Here is a 17,598-nt window from a genome sequence, read left to right as displayed (position 1 = left end):
ACTAACAGTCCCGGGCATATAAATATTTTCATCGTCGTTCTAGTTTGAACACTCAGCATCTCACATCCCCTCACTTGCTATTTTTCCCACTTCTTTCCTACACTTAAAACAATGGCTCACCTTGCTTGTATCTCCCAGCAACTTTCTTCCATCCGCGATCTTGTTTCTGGATCAGAAAAACAGGTGTTCATTGATGGCTACAGTTTAGATGTTCCTTCTGTGATCGCCGTTGCACGGTATGTTCCTATATCGTTCATCCACACATTCCATGGTGCTGATTATCTATAATCAACCAGCCAAGTCCACCAGCCCAAGCTTGACTCATCGGATAACAAGAAAAACACCATTGCAGCTGCTGTTGCATTGGTCGCAAAACTCTCGGGAGGCGAGCAGAGCCAGTACGGTGTGACCACCGGTTTCGGAGGAAGTGGTAAGCTCAATACGCATTTAGGTGAATGCATGACCAGGCTTTGACGAAGGTTTACATATTTTTAAGCCACCACCCGCACGAAGCAAACTGCCCTCCTTCAAAAATCGCTTCTAGCACATTGCCAAGCCGGTATCCTGCCTGTTATCACCGAGGGCAAGACGCTCACACCCGAGGAACATGATTTGATGTTCCCTCAAGAGTGGATACGTGGTGTCATTCTTGTCCGACTCAACTCGCTCATTCGGGCTCAATCTGGCACGCGATGGATCGTTATTGATCACCTTCACAAATTCTTGACCCACAATATCGCACCATGTGTACCTCTACGTCAGTCTGTGAGCGCGTCCGGAGATCTTGGCCCTCTGGCTTACATCGCAAGCGTTCTTACTGGTCACGAGGACATTTATGCATGGCACGGTGAAGGGTGAGTCTCCCTTCAGGAATAACTGACTGCTCTCGACTCACTCACTGCTCCCAATAGTGCGGACCGTAAGTTGTACAACTCTGCGACAGTCCTGAAAAATGTCGACATGAAGCCCATTGAGCTGATCGCAAAGGAGGGTTTGTCTCTCATCAACGGGACTGGCGCTTCCGCTGCAGTAGCCACTATCGCAGTGCACGAGTGCCATATCGCTGCTGTTGCCTCTCAAGTCTTGACTGCGTTTGGTAAGCATTCACTCATCGATCTATGTATTCTTGACTTAATTGTATTTGTATATAGCTGTTGAGGTCCTCAAAGGTTTCCAGGAGCCATTCAACCCATACCTGCATGAGCAAACTCGCCCTCACCCTGGACAGATCGAGGTGGCTGCTAACATCCGTCGTGTCCTCCTTTCCTCTAACCTCGCTCGCACTCACCACGTCGAGTCGGATCCGGAAATGAAACTTCGTCAGGATCGATACTGCCTTCGTGCCTCGCCCCAGTGGCTCGGTCCCCAGCTCGAGGACATCCTTTCAGCTCAGAAGACCATGGAGATTGAGTTGAACTCAACCACTGACAACCCTATCGTTGACCTCGACGGTGACTTCCTGCACCACGGTGCTAACTTCATGGCTATGGCTGTCACTTCGGTTAGTTCACCTAACTACTTCATCGTTAATTGCACGTGTAATCCCCTACTCACAGGCTACCGAAAAAATGAGACTCTCTGTCCACCACATCGGTCAGTCACATCTCAATATAGTGCTTCTGTCATTTGGCTCATGCTTCGATTATGAATCCAGCCAAGTTGATGTTTGCCCAGCTTACTGACTTGTTGAACCACACCATGAACTGCGGTCTCCCACCTAATCTTGCTGTTGGAGAGCCTAGTGTTGACTACAGTCTGAAGGGTGTGGATGTTGCTGCTGCCGCATATCTTTCTGGTAAGCCCTCCCTCTTGCTTCCTCTGCCCCTCACTAACGTCTCTGCCGTACAGAAATCGCATATCTGTCTAACCCCGTCAGCACCCATGTCAACTCTGCAGAGATGCACAACCAGTCAGTGTCTCTCTCTTGGCGCAATGGTTGTATACTCATTAATTCTATTCATTAACCAGGTCCATCAACTCTATGGCCCTCGTTAGCGCTCGCTACACATTGGAGGTTGCCAGACTTACAAAGATGGTCAATAGATTTCTATATCGCCTAGATGTTTGCTGGTACTAATATATATTTTCATTGCAGTTGATGTCGACGCACGTATTCGCCCTCTGCCAAGCTGTGGACCTTCGCGCCATGGAGACTTCCTTCAGGAAGGTCTTCTTCGCTGCTATTGAAGCCGAGGCTATCGCACATTTCCCCACTGTCACCATTGACGCCGAATTCATGCGCCCTCTCATCGATCGCACCAAGATTCTCCTCAACACTTCGACTGACCAAGACTCCCTACCTCGTTTCGAGTTTGTCACGTCGGAGCTCACCGCCACTTTATTGCGCCAGCCAACGTTCCTGGCGGCCGACATCCGTCTCTCCGCTATCGACCAATGGCGAGTTGCCATCGCTAAACATGGTCACAGCCTCTTCAACGAGATCCGTGACAACTTTGTCCCTGGATCTGCTGACTCTGGTCTTTCTCTCCTTGGTCGCACTAGGATGTTGTACGCGTTTGTGCGCGAGACACTTGGTGTCAACTTGCACTGGGGCCACCCAAGCAGGGATAGCACGACGATCGGAACGGAAGTTGCTAAGATCTACCACGCATGGGATACTCCTGCATTCTCACAACTCTTGGTTGACATTTTGGAAGGCGAAGTTGAACCTGCTCCTATTCCCAACGGTGGTGTGGCCAAAGCTAACGGTCACGGGAACGGGTATGCCAATGGCAACACGAACGGATCGGGTAATGGCTACGCGACTGGTAGCGGAGGTGGATATGTGAACTAAAATCCCTCACGAGTAAAAACCTTGACAATAATAGAAGTCAAGGGATGAGTTTTCTATGTTACGATTCGAGTATATGATGTTCACGTACGATCTCGCTAATGTCACACTAACTTCATATATTACGCAATGTCATGTTTTGTCGCTTTCTACAAAGTCTTTGAAATTCAGCTGGCTACTTTATCGATGTCCTGGTATCACTTCATTCACGTTGCTTACGGATGGGTTGTTGAGTCAGAGATAGGCCGGTGTCTTGACAGCTCGCCATGATCTCTTTCGATCGCAACGATTGGGTTGGCGAGTAATCGATGATCGAGACGATCTTCGATTGTTGGTTAGTTGATCAAAAGGTGACATATTAAAGGAACAACAACGCAGATCATGTGTTTGTTTTCGGAAACCACAATGAGTCCAATGAGTTTATCCACAGCGAGACAGTCGACAGAAAGCTTGGGTAATACAATAATTATGTTCAGTCATACGAAAATGATACCTCCAGTCAGACGTTCCAAGGTGCACCATTTTCGATGCAGAGTGTCTCTATGCACAGAACGGCAGAAGCATCAAAGCTTCCCGCGAGACATTGGAACAGACCACAATTTGGTGTAGCCGCCGCCTTCTTATGGTGATTGTGAATACCAGCAGCTTCAAGTTCTTTTGAATATCTGATTCAGGAGACTGTTTTAATGCATTGCCTTGCGACTGATACCTATGTAATCTGTTCAAAATCAAGCTCCCGCAAATTCTCTCTACCCATAGTCTCAGGCGATGGTGAACATCAATATAGAGTTTGGGATCGAAGCTTCGTCCTCATGGGTCGGATCAACTTGTTAAACCCAACGCCTCTTTAACGACCTAATTTGAGAATTTCGTTTAGATAGCCTTTACAGTCTTTCATTCGCACCAAAGGTCAGATGTTACATTGCTACGAGACTAGTAGACTAGTATCTGGGTGAATACAAGATGTACAAGAAATCAGTTTACAGCCAAGCTCCCACGGATTATCTCTATATCTTCGGCTGTCAAATTCAAATATGTCTTCAAATAGTTCTCTATTCCGTCGAAGGCAACCCTCACTGCCTCCAGTACCGCAAGCATGATCTCATCCCTTGAACAGATGATGAGTATCGTGGCCCACTTATATGCCCCTATTTGGGACTGACGCATAACTCACTTTACATCAAGGAAGTTCTCCATCCCTTGTGGATTGTATCCACGACCACTAGCCTCGAAACGTGCTTTGAGCTGTTCCTTCATCTTTGGAGAAATAGGCTTGATGCCAATGCTCGATAACGCGTAATCATGAGCGATGGCTTTATCATCCACACCGAGGGTCTAAAGTTGGGAAGGTATGAGACTTATCGTGAACAGAGTCGAGAGACAGAGACCGCCGTACCATAAGAAGTAGAGCTATCGCTAACCCTGTCCTGTCCTTTCCGGCTGAATTTGAAGTTGCGTTATAAGAGTGTTGTTTGGATAGAAATTGAACTCACCGGAGCAGTGGACTAGGACTGGCTGACCGGGATTGTTCTTGATATGTTTGAAGAAAAGTTCGAAGGCACTTTTGTTTTCTTTCAGTGCCTCGGTGTACGTTTTGATGAATTCCTATCCGAAGTTACTTGTGAGATGTATATTCTGCTCAATTGGGCATAACTAACTTTTTTCGCATCCTCTTGGAAATTGTCCAAGTTGAGTTTAGGGGGGAATGCTTGACTCCACTGCTCTGGTTTCGACTGTTCCTCGTCTAGCTGCTTCTCCAGATCTGCCAGTTGCTTCTCCAGCTCTATCTCCTGCTGCTTCAGCTTCTCCAGTTGCTCTCCATCCTCTTCCTTCTCCTTCTCCAAATACAGCTCCGCCTCCTGCACCCACAATTCCAGCTGCTGTTCTGCTAGCTCTAACTGCTGCATCCATGACTCGATCAGCTGCACCTCCTTTCTCGTCTGTTGCTCCTCAGAAGAAACGAACAGCCACTGGGTACCATCAATGTTGTGCTCGACGGGCGGGCGTTCTAAACGCATGTCGACGATGGTTTTAATTTTGAGTCGGTCCACCAACTCTTTTCTCCCCTCCTCTGTGATACCTATGGGATCACCACTCCGAAAGATGATGTTTGGTTTAATGTTGATAAAGGGTTGACCTATCATACGAAAGTTGTGGACGCCGTCGATAACGATAAAAGGCGGGGAGGAGTGGTCTTGGAGAGCCATGATGGCGATCACTGAATAGTCGAGGGAAATGACTACAATGGCCTTGAATACCTTTCGATATTTAAGTCCTGCGAACCGAATAAAGCGACAGGGAAGCTCTGTGATTCCACGACGAGCTACTGGATCAGTCGAAGCAGAACTATTTCTCCTCCGGTGTCGACCACATACATTCACAGTGTCAACCGACTAGCACGGGGACAGCTGTCACACATTAGTATCTTCTGAAATCTGATTAGCAACGTGTTTTCCCCCACTTGATAATCGATACGCGGTTCAGATGCTCATGACCTTCAGGATAACGCCTTGAAATTTCCATAGGCGAAAACAACGGAATCGACCCTGTACTAGACTAACCATATTGATATCAACAGTCAAATTATCTTGTCCAAAACTCAACGCTCAGCCACGAGGATTGTGAACTTGTGAACCTATTTATATTTTGGATCTGAAACATCTATTACAAGAATGTTGGTTATCGTCTAAAGTTCGGGACGATCATGAGCAAAAGCGCTACGGAGGAATTGACAGTACATACGTATAAGATTGGGTACATGTCGTTCTTGAGTGCAATCTCATGCAACATGACGTTTGCAAGGGCCTCGCCCACCCCCTGCCCCACTGCACGTGTGGTCCACGCCAGCATGTTACTGATTTGGCTGGTACGAGAAACTATCGAGCTCCTCCCTTCGCGAGCAACTCGGATCTACTTGGCGAGTGGACGTGCCATGGAGCATGTGAAGAGTATGATGCCGGGTACTGCGATATGCATGAACTTGCCCACCGCTTCGATTGTGTCCGCAATCTCTGCCGCGAGTAGATGACTCCACGTAAGATTGACTTGGGATACGTATGTGCGTGTGGGAGGCTGGTGGTGACGGCTGTGGGTTATCGGGTTTGAACACGCGTAGAATCTAAGAGGGGGAAACCCGAGTTATGATGGATGAGCAAAAGCGGCGAGTACGCTGCACCAGGTAGCTTCTACATTTAATTATTCAGGCGCTGCCGCGGCGAAGCTGGGATGACGAGACGGGGAACTTGAAAGCTCTGTGATTCCATGAAGAGTCACCTAATCAATTGAAACGGTGTTATTCCTCCTCCGATCAAACATGCACAGCACCTGATCCTGGCTCTAGAAAAGGTACACTTGTATCGGTATATCTTCTGGAATGTGACAAGGAATGTAATTTATCTTGCTCTATGGACACGATATGGACAGGTGAGCCTCGAGCTCCAGGACTAAAGCCTTGAAATCTCCGGATCCGTTAACAAGAATAGCACCAGATTAGACTAATCATACTAGTAATGAGATTTCTTTGCCCATAACTTATTTTATCCAAACTTGTTTTTTGTGCGAGACAGATGGTCATCTATACAGAACGTTATCGTCTACATGAGCAAAGACCTTGGACTGATAGAGTTTCAGTACATACAAAGTGGATGTTAAAGCACATCATAATGTTTTCACAGCACGACCTTATCCAACACCTTCGCAAGCGCCTCGCCCACCTGCTCGATCCAGTCATCCTCCATCATCGAAAAATGATCGCACCCCTCCTCGCCCTCCGCAATCCTCACCACCTCTCCCGCCCTGTCCTCCCCAAACCACTCCTCCATCCCATTCGCGCCGTCCTGCGTCGGCGTGATTAGCCAGTACGGACAGCGCACGCCGTCTAGGCCCGGCCACTCCGCACGCGTGCTCCGCGCCAGCAGGGCGTACACGGCCTGGATATCCCCCGGCGAGAGGTAGGGCGTTCCGTTCGCGAGCAGCTCGGAGCCATTGGCCGCCGCGTTCTGCGCCCCCGATGTCATGTCTCGCGTGTGGACGTGCCATGGCGCGTGCGAGTCGAGCAGGACGACGCCGAGCACGGCGATGTGCGCGTATTCCTGCGTTCCCTCGAATATGCGCGCGATCTCGGCTGCGAGCAGGCCCCCGAGTGACCAGCCGCCTAGGACGACTTGCGTGCGGGGGCTGCCAGTGGGTTTTGTTGCGGTCGTGGACGTTGATGATGATGGCGGGGGTGGGAGGCTGTCGGCGATGAGCGCGGCGTAGGTGTGTGCCCAGGCGTGAATGGAGTCGGGCTTTTGGAAGGGGGCGGCGGAGATGCCCGAGATGGTGTGCTTTTCGAGTGGGGGGAGCATGCTTAGAGACGCGTAGGGGAATATCGAGCCTGAGATGTCGTGGATGAGCACGAGCGGCGTCGTGTCTGCATCAGAGATGGGCATGAAAGACATGATGGATTTTGATTTGCAAGTTGAAAGTGGAGGTGGGTGCTCTTATGCAAGAGTCACACCCCATGCATTATAATTGTCTCAAATGTGGAAAAATATTAACTCCAAGATTCTGAGCACTAAATCTAAATCTTATATTAACACTGCCCATAACAACAGTATGGCTCCGACTTGGGTAATTAACAAGCCATCTGGCCCTCGCTCTAACCTCCTCGCTTCCCGTCGCGAAGACGGCGAGTGCTTTTGTCCATCACTCGTACTTCTCCACCACCAGCGGTAACCGCGGACCCTGCGTTCCGGTCACATTGGGCATCGTAAACAGCGTCTGGCACTTTCCAATCTCGATACCTTCCGCCGGACGGAAGACAAAGGCGCGAAGGAGGACATCAAGCACGACTTTCGCTTCGTGCATCGCCATACGGTATCCCTGGCACGCGAACGCACCAAACGAGAAGCTCATCACCCTTTCCAGACCCGGATTTCTCATACCGCCCACCATCGGACTTGCGCCCGCGCAGTCTAGCCAACGCTGGGGCCTGAACTCGGCGGCGTCTGGGCCCCAGAGGTCTTCGCTCAAGTTGAGACCCTCGATGGGGATGTGGACGACGGAACCCTTGCGGATCTCGACGTGTCTCGTTTCCTTGCCGCCTACCATGATAGGTTCGCTAAGAGGGATCATGGTATCCTCGAGGGCACCGCGGACTAACCCGTGTACGGGGGGACACACGCGAAGCGCTTCTTTGAGGACGGCGTCGAGGAGGGGAACCTCGCTGAGGGTGTTGAGTAAGCTAACTTCGGATGCGTTGTGAGGGATGTCAAGTAGCTGTTCGCGCAGTTGGGATTGTATCTCTGGGTGAATGGACAGAAGGTGGAGGGTCCATGAGAGAGCGACGCCGACGGTGTCACCGCCTGCGATCATGATACCTCCGACCTGGTCGAGAATTTCAAGCTCGGACAAGCGTTTAGTAGGTTCTGCTGCCATGTTTGATTTGACTATGTAGAGAATAAGCATTTGAGTTGAGGGGAAGAGGAGTGTACTGACCTAGGAGATTTAACAAAGGTTTGACCTGTGATTCTCCCATGCCTGCGTTTGCTTCAGCGATGATGGCCTGTTTTTTGCTTTGGATGAGCTTGAGGCCGATTTCAGCGACATCCTCGAGCATGGAGTTCATGAGATTGATGGCGTCTGAGGGCTGTAAATGGGAGTTGAGATGGTTAAGAATGGAGAAGTGAAAGACTTACGAAGAGGAGGTCACCGTTGGGGATGAGGGAGGTGAACCTGCGACGCCAAGTGAGGTGGTCTGTAGAGATGGGTTCTGCCAAGTGATGAAGGGCACGGAAGAGTTTCTGATGGTCTGCAGCGTCGGACTTTCCGTTTTCTGAGTTGTCGCCGCGATTTGACTGGGTGTCAAAGCAGGCGTTGCTGACGACTTCGAAAGTGGTCTGAATGATGGGGGGTATGACGTCGAGGGTCATAGTACCGTGTGCAGCTGTTGGGGAACGGTCTATGTCAGCGAGCCAAGAGTCACGGAGGTCCTCTGCGCGCTGGAAGAAGATGGAAGACATGGCCATGAGGGATCTTCCTGAGAAGGCGGGAGTGATGAGTTTGCGGTTGAGCATGGGGGACGCAAAGTTGGTGAAGCTGGGGTGAACGACGTCTGGGTGTGCGAAGAGGGAACGGTTCAAGTCGGGCTTTCCGAACAGGGAGGGTTCGGTGAGGACATGAGAGACAGCGGTGAAGTCGAGGGTGATGAGACGAAGGTCATGCTGATGGAGAGGTGAGGAGGAGAGAGAGAGGGGGGAAGAGAGAGTAGACGCACGCGACCTGACTTTTGGTAGACAAAGGTGGGACCATAGAGCTTTTTCCAGTTGTCGAGGAGTCGAGCGCTGTGAGCCGGACTAGAGACTGGCTGTTAGGTGGACAGATGGGAGGAAGGGGAGAGACGAACTCTGTGAGTAATCGGAATTGACCTTGGAACCAAGCAGCACGGGGACGCTGAAGGCGAGCGAGGGGATCGCGCAGGGGATCGAGCACATACTTCTTGAGCAGCACAGCAAGAGACCGCAGCAGAACGGCAGCGAGTGCAGCGGTGGCCAGCTGGCGTGAGATCATCCCGTGTCTCCACTCAGCCACATCGACCAACCTTTAAGAACACTCTCGCACCCGAACAAGCCAGATCCGATCGAACGTCGATTCTTTACTTCCGACAATTCATTACGTCATTCCCCATTTGGCTAGCCTTGTCTGTTCACGTACATCTACTGTCCCTCATGCTCTCGCCCGTCCACCATGGCCACCCAAAACCCACTCCTCATCCTTCCCCTTGTCTTTCTCCAGGCGTTCTCCATCGAGCTCTTCGAGCTACCCGGCACATATCTCTTTCGCCAGATCAGATGCGACGAGTACCGTCTCCAGATCTCTCTTCCAGACTATGATCACAACGACGACATATGTCGACTCCCCGCTGTCCAAGTATGTCTCTCCCGTCCTCAACCAACTAGTCTCATCTTTCTCCCAGAAAAAATACACCACTGATCTCGCAATCTACATGGGCCTCCTCAGTCTCCTAGCAATCCTCGTATCCAGTCCATACGCAAGGCTATCAGACGCAAAGAGTAGGAAACTCGTCATTGCCATCGCAGCTGCCATCACCACTCTCGGTGAAATTTGGCTGCTTCTCTGTGGTACGCTCTCTCTCTTCTCTCATCATTCCCCTTTTCACCCCCTTTTCAGCTGGCTTCGCTCCCTTGAGGCGCCCCATTTTCATATACTTTGCCGCAGTCATAAAGGGCCTCGGTGGAAGCTACTCTGTCATGAAGGCAGCTGAAATGGCAATCATAGCAGAAAACTCTTCCGTGCAAAACCGTTCCTTCTACCTCGGTCTCATCCTCGTCATGTCCATGGCCGCAGCCGCAGTCGCTCCCTTGATCAGTGGCGTACTCGTAGATGGCGGCCATTATGTTGCCACTTTCAGCGTCGGTTTAGCCGCCTGGATCATCCATCTCCTCTATCTCACCATCGTCATACGTGAGCCAAAGAAGGAACACCGCGTCCTCGAACATGTACATACCACACAGCCAGTTGCTCCTCAATTACCTTCTCAATCCACCACCACAACGCGCATATCCTCCGCAGTAAAGGCAGTCTCAGAACGTGCCGCAAAGCTACTCCTCGAGCCCCTCTACATCATCGCCTCAAAACCCACCCTCCGCCTCCTCGGCTTGGTAGACTTTATGATGATGCTTGCTACTGGTGCCTTCATCGTCCTCATAGTATGGTCTGACCGCATGTTTGGCTTGATTCCCAGCGAGGCAAGTACTCTGCTATCCGCTGCTGACTGGCGCTGACTGAGCGTATCGCTGTGTGTACAGGCTGGTGTGATTTCCGCGACAATGTCCGTCTCACGTGCCTTTTCCGTCCTCTGCATCCTGCCCCTCGTCAAGGTACTCTATCGTCGCGTGGTTAGTGAGGATTCTGTCCAATTGGATGTCGCCCAATCCGAACCGTTGTTTGGCACCCGGGAGTCGACGGAAGATAGCCCTAGGGCTGAAGTATCTAACGATGCGAACGCTGACGCGTCGAATGCGCCGTCTGCGGATGTATCTATCGAAGACACTTTGCGCGCTCAAAAGGCCCGAAAACTGTCTGCAAAGCAAGAATTGTTAATTTGTCGCGTCTGCTTCCTCATCGATACCTTGGGCATGCTCTTGGTCTCAGTGAGCAAGTCGCCTACTCAAGTATCTATAGGTGAGTCGAAAATTTGATCTTTTCGGCGGCGTCTAACTCGATATAAATTCACGTAGCTGTGGCGATCGGTTCCTTGGGCGCACCAGCCGTACCCTCGCTCCAGACGCTCACGACGCTCGCAAGCCCACCTTCAGAGCTCGGCCGAGTCCTCGCCGCACTCTCCATCATCGAATCCGCCGTTCTCGCTCTGCGCAGTCCAATTCTCTTTGGAATATACAATCTCACGCTGGGCAGTTCTCCTGAAGTCGTGTGGTGGTGTTCAGCTGTCAGTCTTCTATTTATTTTTTGCGTGGCTTTTTTAACGGTCTCTTCTATCAGGCGCTCCTCTTGGTGTGTGGGCTCGCGATGCAGCTCTTGAAGCCTGCACGGTTTCTCTCGGGTGCGACGAGATGAACGACGATGATACCTTGGAACTGCGTTTGGGCTCAACGCTTCAGTTTGCGGCATTCTTGGGGGCTTGCAATTCAGTCGCTTGGTCATTGGAACATCTTGGAGATCCGCTATTTTTTTTATTTTGCAGAGATCGTAGAATACGCAACCGCAGATAGTTCGCCCGAGTCGAGCGAAGCCGCAGTTGTATTACTTCATATTGATATAATCCTACGCACATGCTTTGCTGCTTTAGAAGGTCGATTTTAGGTTACACGGGGAAGCGAAAAATACGAAGCATCTTTATTGAAAGAGGTCGATGACCCATCATTTCGGCTTGTTAACTTGACGCCAATACATGGTTGAGTTTAGCACACGCTTAATGAATTATCGATTGGGCATGTGTCAAGTTCAATTACATTCACGATCCCCCAGAAGAATTACAAGTGACGGGGAAAGCGGTAAGCACATCCCACGGGACGCGCTACCTAGTACGCTGCACGACGGTAAGATAACACAAACCTACCACCATCAAACACGTCTACACCAGGCCCCACAACCACAGTCCCGAAACCAGCACCGCCAACGTGCCAACACAGCTCCCCCAAAGCCACCTCTCCATCCACCCCATCGCAGCATAGACAACCGAGTGTTCCTGCCCGAAGAGATACAGCATGACGCGCGGGAGTCGGATGGCGAGGATGTGGACGAGATTGAGAGGGGGCGGAAAGGTGTAGGGGGCGGCGTAGCTTCGGGCGGCGCGGAGGAGGCTTCTGCGCGCGGTGAGACCGATGGGTTTGGAGTACCGGTCCCATCCTTTCAGGTCGTTGGCTGAAGAGGCGGAGGAGTGGAATGTGGCGGCGGCCATCCCCAGCGATGCGATGAGCAAGAGCGGTTCCAAGATAAATAAACAAAAAAAGGCAAACCGCGTGTCCACGGGCGTGGGCTGGAAGGAGAGAGTGGTGTATCCCGCAAAGAAGGTGTCGGCCAGAGAAATGGAGAGGAGGAAGGTGGAGATGATGAGAGCGGGGAGGTAGAATAGGACAAAAGGGAAGAATATCCGAGTGAGTCCGTGGAAGAGGAGAGTGGCCATTGGCAAGCTCTGCTTTATGAAGCACAGGAAGAGGGGACTAGGTATTTCCGAGGAATGGAGGAGGAGGAGAACATGGGATATGAAAGCCATCTGCATGATGGCAAATGAGGAGTCACCAGGAGAAGGGACAGAGGGCAAGGTTAAGATGAAGGCTAAGAAAATTAGAAGGGAGGGTATAGTACGAATAGACGGAGAACGAAATAGAAGAGCAGCGGACATGATGGTAAGGAAGACCTCTCGGGGGCCTTGAGCACTAGTACCTAGGGAAATATAGAATATCGCTGGAGGATAGAGGAGATACTGGGCAAGCACGATGATGAAAGCTGTTCTACTGATCAGATCAACCAGATGTATTGCTCTGAAAATGAATTGGGGTCGCAAGTACGTCGAATACAATATGATTATTTGCACGAACCTAGGTGTTGATAATGACCTAAAGCGATGCACCAGACGTTCGAATGTAGAAGTAGCAGATGGTGAGTCTGCACAGAGGCCATATTTCCAAGTCCTTAAGATGCTGAGCTCGATGATAGGATGCGACAAGAGTGCTTCGGGAGCTTGTGGATCGCACAGAAGATCGATAACTACGTATAACGGTGTCAGCTCCTTATAAAAGCTGTCAAACAGTTGACAAGACATGCCGCAAACACAAAGTGAACTTCCTTCTTCCATAGGAAATTTAGTCCACAACGACGCTTCTACATCCTTTGCACTTCGGTAGGTTTCCAGAAACTGGGCCCAGATGCGTAGGATGCGATGTCCCAACTGTCCTGCAGAGTCCGCGGCACCTTTTTGTTGAGACCACTCATCCCAGATATCGCCTTTCGTGCCTCCTTGGGTTTGTTCAGAAATAAAGACATGAAGTAGAACGACTAGATTGAAGGCAACCCGCGTCGATTCAGGTTCTAGTGTGTCCGAGTAGGGATAGAGATCGGAGAAATGACTGTCATGGGAGCCTTGAGAGCCTATATGGCGTACCACGGGAAGTATCGCTGGTTTGCTGTTTCGAGTAAGAGTTAAGGGGGCTTGTTGTAACAGAGGTGTCCTTTCGTCTGCATTCTCCCTGGAATCAGACATTTGCTTATTAGGCTCTGTGAGTCTTCAGATCACTTACAGTGTTACCCTCAGTAAAAACGCTCAGTCACATAGAGTCATGTGTAGTCACAGATAGTCATAGCATAGTCACGCAAAGTCAAAGTCTAGTCCAGCATAGTCCCACATAGTCACAGAGTTGACAACATTGAAAATAAACTTGGAAATTGAGACTGAAACGTAGTCACATATAATGTTGTACAGTCAAGTATAGTCATACCATAGTCATATTTTGGTGCAAAGGCTACTCCTTATGTGAATTCACTAAGTCTCAATGCTGCACATTACTTTGAACTTACACTCAGGAAAAGCAATGGCATAAATTGTGACAAAATAACATTTATAATACAACATTTGTACAAATGGTTCTACTTACTAGTCCTCAACTTGTGTACCTTCCTTCTGTTTCTCAAGCTCTTCTTCAGTCAGCCACTCAAGCCCTGGATGTTTTCGAAGCACATATACCCTACTGTTGTAACACCAAATCCCAACAATGTCAACTATAGAAGAAATAGGAAGAACTTTAATATCTTTGGCCCATTTTCCTCTCCACACATTTAGATTACAATGAACATCCACAAGGGGATGATATACAACAAATTGCTGTGTATTCCCTTCAAGTCCTTCAATTTCATAGAATGCAATTGCTTCACCAAAGATTGGGACCAAATTTGCATCATTTCCTTCAAAGTTGTGAGGCAACAATAAACTATAACAAAAACGAAACCTGTCTCCTTCTGCACTTGCAGGGAGTAAGGGGTTCAATGAGCTTGAGGTCGACAGACGCTAGTAAATATAGCGAGTAGAGGACTTTGAGAGGTAAGCTTCAAAGGTTCTTGTTGAGGAGTAAAGCGGGTAAATTCAGTAATAGAAAACTAAGGAGCCATACATGAATAGGTAAGGCTTTATATAGTGAACTGTTCGTTCCTCAGACCGAAAGGAGAATATACGAAAAGTGGTCTGAGGAATCAATCGACCAATAAGAAAAAGGGAGAGTAACTATTGTACGACTTTTAACTTGATTAATCAGCAGGTGAGAGATTTGTACTAATAATAGAGGATTGTCACGCGTGTTCAGGAACCGTATCCTCATAATGAGGTACGATCCTGAATAAGGTGTTTATTAGTATAACCAGGCTTTACCGGGGCTTGGAGCTGGTTGGCGAGATGTCTACTACCAGTCCTTACCCAGTGTGCTGGCTGGTTGGGAGCGATACCCAGTCTCTGATCTGTGATATAAAATGGTAGCGATGGTTAAGAAAGCCTGTGAGGGCTATGAGAAGTAGAACGGCAAAGGATACCTCTAGCCCTAGAGCCAGAGGTGTAACGGGAAAAGCGTTCGAGAACCAAGACATAGCAAAGATAAGAAAATAATGAAATGGTCCTTACAAAAGTAACAATGTGACCTTGAAGGAGGGTGTCCATGTAGTTCACTTATCTGGGTGTTCAAGACATTTTTTTTGCTCACATGCATTTTCCCCCACTTTGTGACCGGCATATTTGGATCAAAGGAACTTTTCTTCCAGGACAAGATAGCCTGTATATGAATAAAAAAACTTTGACCAGGTTTATATTCACGTTTTCTGATTGGAACCTTGGAAAAAAATAAGGCCATTTTCTTGGTTCCTAGCTCAGTCTGCAATTCGGGGTAGTAGGAGAGGAGAGCTTTTATGACTTCTTTCTCATAGATGAGATTAGCTAAATTTGCAAAAGGTGCTTTTTTGGAACGGATCTTGTGCCCAATTTCTCCAATAGTCCTTTCCACAGTAGCTTGAGAGCCAAGGCGAAGTGATCCATACCACTCAATATGCACAGGAACATGGATCAACTGGAAAATACATAATCGAAACCTTGAAATCTTCTCAGGATGTATTCCAACATAGATTCTTTCAAAATCAGTTAAGAATACTTTGATGAGCTGGTGGAGATTAGTCAAATCTTCAGTGCTTCTTGCTTTGATAGTCATAGCAAATTCAATTATAGCCATGAGATGGGAGAAGTTCTGAAGCACTGAGGAGTTCATCCCTAGCTCAATGCCAATTGGTATTATATACCAATACAATAATGCCATCCACTCATAAATTTTGTGATGACTTTGCCTTTTCAAGTGGGGATCACAAACTGGGCCACAAAAAGAGGGTGGCAGAGTTGATATTCCTGAAGCAACTAGTTTACCAAACATTTCTGCCCTTTGTGTGCTGAGGTGGATGGGTTCAGATTGTGAGCTATGGATTGTCCACAAATCCCATATAAATGCAACAATATTCTCAAAAAGTAAATGAAAAGGATCAATTGAGAAAAAAGAAGGATGAATAAATGCTGGGCTTGCTGCTGCTAGAGGCATGCGAGAAATTCCTGTTTCTCTTGTGATTTTAGCACAAAGATTTTTGACTGTAGTATCATTGAGTTGATTGATTGTACTCCAATAGTGCTCTTCAGTATGCATTGGCAAATTGTCCAGGTTGTATGTGGGGCGCTCACTGTTATACTTCTGGTTTTCTGGTGGTGATAATGGATAGTACTGAGCCTTAGCACCTTTTTCAAGACTGGATCTGGCCCCTTTGATTAAAACAAATCTATCACCATAATTTGCAGTATGTCCAGCCATTCCATTTAATTTTGCTGAGCCTAACATATCTCCCAGTATCATAGACATGTACATGCAGTTTATGAAGTAGGAGGAATTTATAGCATCCCACATCCATATGCCTTGACTGCATTTTGCTGCATCTTGAAAAAGGGGATACACAAATGATTCAATATTTCCTGGACTTTGGGGTCCTGGAATGGCCATAGTTAATATGATATTGTTAGAAAGGTACCTCAATTCTGGAGGGAGGTTGAGCAATATCAGAATTAATATCCAAGTATCAGACTGTTTCTTCATAGTAAGCTGAGCACCATCAGTAGATAGTGCAAAAGCAATGTCACGTTCATCCTGAAACAACCCCATGTTTTTGTAGTGATGTTCATGAACACTTCCACTGAGGAAGTCAGAATATCTTGGTTGAGCCTGCACCCCAGAACTTTGAGATCCAACTGCAAGTAACTTTAGTGTTTCTTGTAAGTATCTATCTCTGTATCACAGGAGTTGTGATGATTGCTTGTTTGCAAACATTGCTTGAATGATTGAGATAAAAGATACATATAGCATTTGTGCTCTGGGCTTAGGTTTAGATCCAGCAGTGTAGCGCTTCTCTCCACATGCAATCCGGCCCTTTATAGTGTGAGGACAAGGTTTCAAGTCCTTGAAGTCCCCTGTATATGCAATACAGCTCCTTGGGCACATATCAATCTTTACAGGCTCAACCTTGGCCAGAGATCTGGCCAGCTTGCGAACAGCATATAGTGACAGTATGTCTAACTGAGTAGCTTGTTGTAATACCTGTGCATGCAGTTCATGTGCCTTGACAGTACCATTTGATTTCTTCCATGCAATGTAGTGTTTGAGGCTGTGGATCTCTAAATCTGTTAGGCTGCTTGGCTCTGAAACAGAGGATGGGGGAACAACTGGACACTTGTATCCATCTAAGAGTTTTGCTTGCAGGTCCCTTTGAATAGGAGGATAGTTGGCAACAGTACTATTACTGTGGAGTATATGAGGATTCTCATCATCCAAGTCAGCATCAGCACCATAGCTGGCTGGATCATCCTGGTTGCTATCAGCATCATCACTCTCATCATCAACAGCAGCATTATGGCTGGGTGAATCATCCAGAATATCATACTCCAAGTCTGGGAATGTCAATGTACCCTGCTCTCCAGCACTTTGATCATTATCCTGGATGCTATCAGCATCATCACTCTCATCATCAATAGCAGCACCATGACTTGGTGAATCAACTCCACTCTGGAGGATATGAGCATTCTCAGTATCAACATTATCACTCTCATCATCAATAGCAGCACCATAACTCGGTGAATCAACTCCACTCTGGAAGGATATGAGCATTCTCAGTACCATAGGGGGCAAATTATTCAGATATATCCTCTACACCTAGGATGTAAATATATCCAGAGAATTTAGCATACATGCAGAATAAAGCCAAGATCATACCTTGATCAGCTT

At 48.3% G+C, this 17,598-nt stretch overlaps 8 protein-coding genes across 8 annotated transcripts; 3 read left to right on the top strand and 5 right to left on the bottom strand.

The window, feature by feature from the left end:
* Positions 1–111: 111 nt before the first annotated feature.
* pal1 (putative phenylalanin-ammonia lyase) lies at positions 112–2,794 on the top strand (the record flags this gene model as incomplete). The annotated part of the gene is made up of 10 exons (XM_007320007.1): positions 112–236; positions 297–430; positions 497–854; positions 912–1,096; positions 1,152–1,501; positions 1,557–1,593; positions 1,655–1,795; positions 1,849–1,909; positions 1,969–2,035; positions 2,096–2,794. The coding sequence occupies 10 exons, from the start codon at positions 112–114 to the stop codon at positions 2,792–2,794; spliced, it is 2,157 nt and encodes a 718-aa protein (XP_007320069.1).
* An 893-nt stretch (positions 2,795–3,687) lies between these two features.
* Positions 3,688–5,318, bottom strand: SERLADRAFT_471286 (uncharacterized protein; the record flags this gene model as incomplete). Its single annotated transcript, XM_007320006.1, has 5 exons — positions 3,688–3,899; positions 3,966–4,126; positions 4,188–4,231; positions 4,285–4,396; positions 4,450–5,318. The coding sequence occupies 5 exons, from the start codon at positions 4,996–4,998 to the stop codon at positions 3,767–3,769; spliced, it is 999 nt and encodes a 332-aa protein (XP_007320068.1).
* A 231-nt stretch (positions 5,319–5,549) lies between these two features.
* SERLADRAFT_471281 (uncharacterized protein) lies at positions 5,550–6,018 on the top strand (the record flags this gene model as incomplete). Its single annotated transcript, XM_007320005.1, has 1 exon — positions 5,550–6,018. One exon carries the CDS (start codon positions 5,550–5,552, stop codon positions 5,817–5,819), a length of 270 nt encoding a protein of 89 aa, XP_007320067.1.
* Positions 6,019–6,459: 441 nt separating this feature from the next.
* Positions 6,460–7,230, bottom strand: SERLADRAFT_409379 (uncharacterized protein; the record flags this gene model as incomplete). The annotated part of the gene is made up of 1 exon (XM_007320004.1): positions 6,460–7,230. One exon carries the CDS (start codon positions 7,228–7,230, stop codon positions 6,460–6,462), a length of 771 nt encoding a protein of 256 aa, XP_007320066.1.
* An 88-nt stretch (positions 7,231–7,318) lies between these two features.
* On the bottom strand, positions 7,319–9,340 carry mox13 (putative monooxygenase; the record flags this gene model as incomplete). Its single annotated transcript, XM_007320003.1, has 5 exons — positions 7,319–8,220; positions 8,270–8,420; positions 8,470–8,994; positions 9,048–9,114; positions 9,177–9,340. 5 exons carry the CDS (start codon positions 9,338–9,340, stop codon positions 7,478–7,480), a joined length of 1,650 nt encoding a protein of 549 aa, XP_007320065.1.
* Positions 9,341–9,517: 177 nt separating this feature from the next.
* On the top strand, positions 9,518–11,614 carry SERLADRAFT_439593 (uncharacterized protein; the record flags this gene model as incomplete). Its single annotated transcript, XM_007320002.1, has 8 exons — positions 9,518–9,700; positions 9,747–9,912; positions 9,962–10,543; positions 10,600–10,633; positions 10,695–10,975; positions 11,032–11,232; positions 11,294–11,442; positions 11,498–11,614. The coding sequence occupies 8 exons, from the start codon at positions 9,518–9,520 to the stop codon at positions 11,612–11,614; spliced, it is 1,713 nt and encodes a 570-aa protein (XP_007320064.1).
* A 97-nt stretch (positions 11,615–11,711) lies between these two features.
* Positions 11,712–13,249, bottom strand: SERLADRAFT_471273 (uncharacterized protein; the record flags this gene model as incomplete). Its single annotated transcript, XM_007320001.1, has 3 exons — positions 11,712–12,795; positions 12,853–13,021; positions 13,079–13,249. The coding sequence occupies 3 exons, from the start codon at positions 13,107–13,109 to the stop codon at positions 11,886–11,888; spliced, it is 1,110 nt and encodes a 369-aa protein (XP_007320063.1).
* Positions 13,250–16,611: 3,362 nt separating this feature from the next.
* On the bottom strand, positions 16,612–17,481 carry SERLADRAFT_439591 (uncharacterized protein; the record flags this gene model as incomplete). The annotated part of the gene is made up of 1 exon (XM_007320000.1): positions 16,612–17,481. The coding sequence occupies one exon, from the start codon at positions 17,479–17,481 to the stop codon at positions 16,612–16,614; it is 870 nt and encodes a 289-aa protein (XP_007320062.1).
* Positions 17,482–17,598: the final 117 nt, after the last annotated feature.

The sequence above is a fragment of the Serpula lacrymans genome (assembly GCF_000218685.1).
Source record: "Serpula lacrymans var. lacrymans S7.9 unplaced genomic scaffold SERLAscaffold_9, whole genome shotgun sequence".
NCBI classification, from domain to species: Eukaryota; Fungi; Basidiomycota; class Agaricomycetes; order Boletales; family Serpulaceae; genus Serpula; species Serpula lacrymans.
This window is presented reverse-complemented; position numbering and strand designations above follow the sequence as displayed.